This window comes from Gekko japonicus, unplaced genomic scaffold (assembly GCF_001447785.1).
Source record: "Gekko japonicus isolate JY-2015 unplaced genomic scaffold, Gekko_japonicus_V1.1 scaffold78, whole genome shotgun sequence".
Classification (NCBI taxonomy): Eukaryota; Metazoa; Chordata; class Lepidosauria; order Squamata; family Gekkonidae; genus Gekko; species Gekko japonicus.
Window position 1 is genome coordinate 1,809,123 of NW_015165236.1, and position 5,941 is coordinate 1,815,063.

At 49.7% G+C, this 5,941-nt stretch overlaps 1 protein-coding gene across 1 annotated transcript in view; it reads left to right on the forward strand.

The window, feature by feature from the left end:
* Nucleotides 1–5,941, forward strand: part of ADCY9 (adenylate cyclase 9) — a 43,793-nt gene that overhangs the window by 32,893 nt on the left and 4,959 nt on the right. Inside the window, exons 9-11 of the mRNA XM_015409888.1 lie at nt 1,062–1,210; nt 1,499–1,537; nt 4,483–4,524. Of these exons, the coding sequence (XP_015265374.1) occupies nt 1,062–1,210; nt 1,499–1,537; nt 4,483–4,524 (230 nt within the window). The remainder of the gene's footprint in view (nt 1–1,061; nt 1,211–1,498; nt 1,538–4,482; nt 4,525–5,941) is intronic.

Sequence of the window (5,941 nt, forward strand, 5' to 3'; positions counted from 1 at the left end):
TGTCCCTTGAGGGTGCCCTCCTTGTTCTGAGTTATCGGGCATGGCACTCCTCCTTGAGGGGATGAACAGCAGATGCAGACGAAGTTCCTTGGGTGTAGCAGAGGTCCTCGTATTCCGGCATGCACGTCTAGACGAGCCAGGATTGCATCTAAATATTCTCAGATGCTGGCTGGGCGGGCAAGAGGAACCCTGCACTGTCTGGTAGGCCGTGTGAGACTCCTGCGTGTGTCCTGCCATCTGGCCCCATCAGAGTAGGTTGTCCACCTTGACCTCTTCCGCCTCTGTGGTTCCTGTGACAAAGGAAGGGGGTGCGGTGGCTGGGATGCAGGGAGCCCTGGAGGCTCAAAGACACCCTTGGCTGTGAAGGACGGTGGGGGTGGGTGGGGGGGGTGGCAGCCCTTGGGCAAGAGGCTCTCTCCTTTGAGCTTACTTTGCAGGGTGGGTGTGCTCTCTTGGAAGATCCCTGGAGAAATGCTGGCGGTTAGTAAATACTTGCTGAATGCCCCCTCTGCTCAGCGTATTTGGTCATTGTGGCTGCATCTAGGCCGTTTGTTTGTTATAGAGCCAAACTTTCATAGCAGTTAGTCTCTTGTCAGTGGGAAAGGACCGTAGCATTTTCCACTTCTGGTTGACTACGGAGCTTAGTTTTCTCTTCCAGACCAGGCTTTGGGATGGAAGTCTCTGGTCAGCAGGACCCTCCAAAAAACTGGCTCTGTTGTGTCCTTATCTGAAGAGCGCGGGGGGGGGGGGATATGCCTGTTGTCTGGAGTCTAAGATACGGACTTCTCTTTGCTTGAGTGTTAAAGATGTGAAAATGTGTGGGGGGTGGGGGTGGGGTTCTCCACGGGATCTTTGGAATGTGGGATTCCACCGGGGCAGTAGTGCCAGGAGACCTCATCAAATGGGTGCTGGGGTCATCGTGAAAGACGGTGGGGCTTCCCCTGTGTGATTGTTGTGGTTTCTTAAGGGAAGCCCCCTCCTCCGCATCCAGTGGTTTGGAGGACTTCCTTGGAGCTGGTGCCGGATTCTGACAGCAGCTGTTTCCTTTCTGCTCGTCGCAGTGCACGATGTTCATGTGTTGTGCGATCCTGATCACCATTGTCCAGTACTGTAACTTCTGCCAGCTCAGCTCTTGGATGCGGTCGTCTCTGGCCACGCTCGTGGGGGTTGTCCTGCTCATCCTGCTCTACGTGTCTCTGTGTCCTGACAGGTGAGCCTTGAAAGATATATCACTACTTTGGTGTGTGCTGCCGCTGCTGCCGCAGATGGGCCTCTGTCGCCCAAGGGTGGGGAAGCTGCTCTCGTTCAGCTTTTATGGGGCCCTGGAGAACATCAGCTTTGACTTTGAAATTTCATCCAGGAATGAGGGGAGGAGGTTTGGGGCTGCGTGTTTCTCCGAGAGTCTGAGGAGCGGCAGGCTGTCCGGAGTTGCTCCTGCCGTTGCGTACCTTTGGTGCTTCCTTGTTGACGTGTGTTTCCCCTCGCGTTTCTCTTTCAGCTCCATGATCTCCCACCTGGATTCAGCACAGAACTTAAGGTAAGCATTGACATTTCTACTCACCTTCCTGATGCTCGCAGTCACCAGCAGGCCGTCTGTTTCCTGAGGTTTTATTATTATACCAAATCGGAAATATTCTGAGTTTCCATCACAAAACTGTAACAGTTCCTTTTCTCCTTCGTGAAAGCAGACTTTTCAAAAGCTGTTTTATGTTTTGGGTGTCTAGTTGTCGGGTGTGCTGGCTTTGTGGTCTCTCCGCTTCTTCATTTACAGTCATCTATAGTCCTGCCTTTCTTGCTGAACCTCCAAGGGCTGATTGCACAGTTTAAAATAATAATGCAGTAAGAGCAGTTGGAGATATGCAGCCAAACCTGGAAGGAAACCTTCGCCACCATTCCTCTTTTCAAGACTCCTCCCTGCCCATGCTGCTTTCGTCTCTGGAGGGGGAAAAAGACGGGTACCCGTGTTCTCCCTGTTGCCCTTTTTCCCCCCCCCCCCCCCCCGGCTGGGACTTAAAGCACTGGGAGGAAGCATCTTTGCCTGGAAAAACTGGCGTGAGGATAAGACCATCAGTGCCTCATCAGAGCCAGTTTGGTGTATGGTTAAGTACGCGGACTCTAATCTGGGAGAACCAGGTTTGATTCCCCACTCCTCCACTCACAGCTGCTGGATGGCCTTAGGCAAGCTGTAGTTCTGACAAGAGCTGTCCTTGAAAAAGAGCAGTTTTCAGTCAGAGCTCTCTCAGCCTCACCTACCTCATAAACTCTCATTTTTTAGCACAGTTATAGTCAAAACTGAGCTAACGTCAACATTTTATATAGGCACGTTATATAGTTTTGTCTTCCATACTTTGCACATGTTTATTACATTGGCTTGAGAAACTGCTATAGCGATAGGAGAGCAGTTCACTGGTCCAGTCACAACTGGAGGCATGACTGCATTTATGGCAGCTGCTCCTCACAATTCTTCAGTTTATTGAAGCTGTCTGGTTACGACCTGATCCAGTGGTTTAGTTCACTAGGAAGGGAGAACAGGAAACTCTGACTGTTTTTACCTGCCCATGATACAGCAGTGCTCTGGAGGAGGGTTGCAGATACTCCCTCAAGTGGCATTTCAAAGGTTTACAGGCCAAGCCAGGGAGCAGGATTGTGGGAGTAATCCCGTCTCGTACAACGTTTGGACAGACTGGTGGAGCGAAGCCGAGTGCTGCTTCAGTTCAGTTCAGTCAGTCTGAGTTCCCGCAGGCGCTTTTATCGAATTGCCCAGACAGTTTTCTAAGTGAACGTAATTTGTAGAATTGCGGGGCTAGAGAGGACATGAATGTAATCCGTTCCAGCACTCTGTACTGAGCCAAGAACCTTCATCTCCACATTCTGATGATGAGATTATAGCAGAGATGCATTGAGATTTCTATCATGCCAACTGCACTTGTAAAAAAAAAGGAATAGGTTTAGTCACCAGAACACGCACACACTGTTAAAGAGTGCTGCTAAATGCTCTGGGACATCCTGCTTTTGTTTCAGTAGAAAATCATGCGGATTCATTTAAATGGAGAACCTTTTTTTGTAAGTGTACATAGAAACAATCAATAGTGGATTAGACACAACAGAACAGACTGAGCGCGTGGGGGAAAGACATGGAAAAACTGGATTAAAAATTAGATCAGTGCACCAAAAGCAGTATAATGCAGATAAGGCAACAAAGATTGAAAGGCAGAACTGGCAAACAGTGCAATAAACCATATAATATATTGTTTATTGCACAGAGAACACAGCGCTGGAAACTGGCTAAAATCAATAAAAGCACTAAGCGACCTTTCACAAAAAGCTCCTGTGAACAGGGTTCCATTTCGCATTCTCTGTGGAATGGTGGCCGGGTGGGAGGTTTCCTTGTAGGTGAACCCTTGAATTGACCTTGAATTGAACCCATGAACAAACTGTAATATGCCTGTTCTGCCTTGCCCCTAGTTATAATTAAGTGGCGTTGTTCTGTGCCTGCTGAAGTTTCCGGGTTGTCCCGTGGTCTTGCTGGCTTCCCGAATCTTAGCTGCCAGGGGGAGCGGACGCTAAGAGCGGTCTGTGTGGGAAAGTTGTAGGGCAGGCTGCCTGCTGGGATTGCAGCCCGGGATATTCTCCTGTAAGCCCTTTTCTTTTATCGGACTGGCCCTTTCATTGGAAGATTTGGATATCCCGCCTTTTTTGTAGAATGGGACGTTGTAAGAGAAGTTTTTTTGGGGGGATCTTTGGAGAGTGACCATCGCCCACTCCTTACAGTGGTGGTGTTAATCTTGGTAAAGAGACCAGCTTGGACGTGGTGTTTGCCGGTGGTTTGTACTTCCAGTCAGAGCTTTGCCCGACTGCTGCCAGGCCATGTCCCCTCTAAGCTGAGTTAGTGTGAGCTAGCTCACAGTTTTTTAGCCTCCGGCTCACACATTTTTGTCGTAGCTCAGGAAGGAGGGGGCTCCAGCTCAGAGCAAAGTACTTTATGCAGTAGCCAAATCGCTTGTGGCTCACAACTTTAATGCCAGGAGCTCACAACGTAGAATTTTTGCTCACAAGACTCCACAGTTTAGATGGAGCATTGCAGCCAGGAGGAGGAGGAGATTGGATTTATACCCCACCCTTCACTACCCAAAGGTGTCTCAGAGCGGCTTACAAACTCCTTTCCCTTCCCCTCCCCACAACTGACACCCTGTGAACGAGGGGGGGCTGAGAGAACTCTGACAGAAACTGTTCTTTTTTCAAGAACAGCTGTGCCAGAACTACAGCTTGCCCAAGGTCATCCAGCCAGGTGCAAGTGGAGGAGTGGGGAATCAAACCCGGTTCTCCCAGATTAGAGTCCGCGCACTTCACCACTACACCAAACTGGCTCTCATGGACCATGGAGCATATTCAGATAGGCAGGTTGTGGTAAGAGCTACTACCACTGTGGGAAATGCCTGTTTTCTTCTTGTTGATGTGGTTCTTTTGCTTTTTTTTTTTTAGCTTTATGGAAACCTCCTATTTTGATTCAGCACAAAACTTCAGGTGAGCATTAACATTCCGTGGCCTTCTCTGGTTCCTGCTGGGCCTTCGAGCCCTTTGGCAATGAAAAAAGTGCAGCCGTTTAAAGCAAACCTGCTGTCAGGGGTAAGAGAGGAGGGCAGGTGTTAAAAATCCTGCATCCTGCAGAAGCAGTGGGGGAAATATGGGCCGTATTGGTACCGAATTAACTCCATGTAAAAAAAGTTTTCTGCTAACACCCTGATTTCCTCCTGCCAACCTAGCAGTTCGAAAGCAAGAAATTGCAAGTCGATAAATAGGTACCACTTTGGTGGGAAGGTAACAGCGTTCCATGCGCCTTGGTGTTTAGTCATGCTGGCCACATGACCACGGAAACGTCTTCGGACAGCGCTGGCTCTTCGGCTTGGAAACGGAGATGAGCACCGCAACCCTAGAGTCGGATTCGATTGGCTTTTGAGCAAGGGAAACCTTTACCTTTACTTAACACCCTGATTAATAGTAGGTGGGAGGAATGTGGCTGCCTCCAGAGTGTCACAGCTTTTTATTTTCCCTGGAAGAATTGTGTTGGCATTTGCCTTTTGGGCTTAACCCCAAGGCAGTATTGTCAGGCCTGTGTGACTTGAAATCCTGCTTAATTTCACAGGACTGGCTTTCAAGATTGCTTCCAACTGGGGAGCAAAAACCCCCCCCCAGTCGTGGGGGCGGGGAATCAGGTGGTGTGGGTGGGAACAGACTGAGAGCCCCCCCCCCCCGCTTTTCTCCTACCGTGCCTGTGCCTTACACATGTGTGGATACAATGCAGCAGAGAGTGAGTGTGGGTGATATGTGGAAACCCCCAGTAAATTTGGGGGCTTCCTGTTGTCACGTTCCCAGTCAAATCACTCTCTACACGCACTTTCTTCGGTGCATGTTTTATTTAGAGATATGAGATGCTGTGGGTTCAAACTCTTTGTTAGGACTGATTTGCAAGGTGGGAAACACAAGGTATAGTTACATCCCCAAATTCCATGCATTCAACGTCAGCATTACTACCGTGGTCCTGAAAGATATGCAACCACCGTCTACCCTGACACAGACTTTCCTCCAAGGACATTTCTCGTGAGAACAATGTCTTTGGGGCCTCTTCGGAAGATTACCAAGCGGCCTCCCTATTCCACTACGCACACACACTCCCCCTACCCCTCAGGAATGCAGTGGCAGGCGAGGGCAGCGATAAGATATCGCAAGCAGACAGAAGCAGGTAAATCATGGGGAAAGGTTACAGGTTGCAGGTCTTAAGCCAAACACATCATCAGGTGCCAGCCATTTGCCCGAAGGCCTGAGTCTGACACCTGTGTTCCACGAAGGGAAGCATCCAAAATAAATGGCTGGCTTCCTGCTGTTCCCTGTCGCTGCTCAAAGCGCTCCTGCAGCCAGAGGCTGTAGGTGAGGGGGCCTCGTG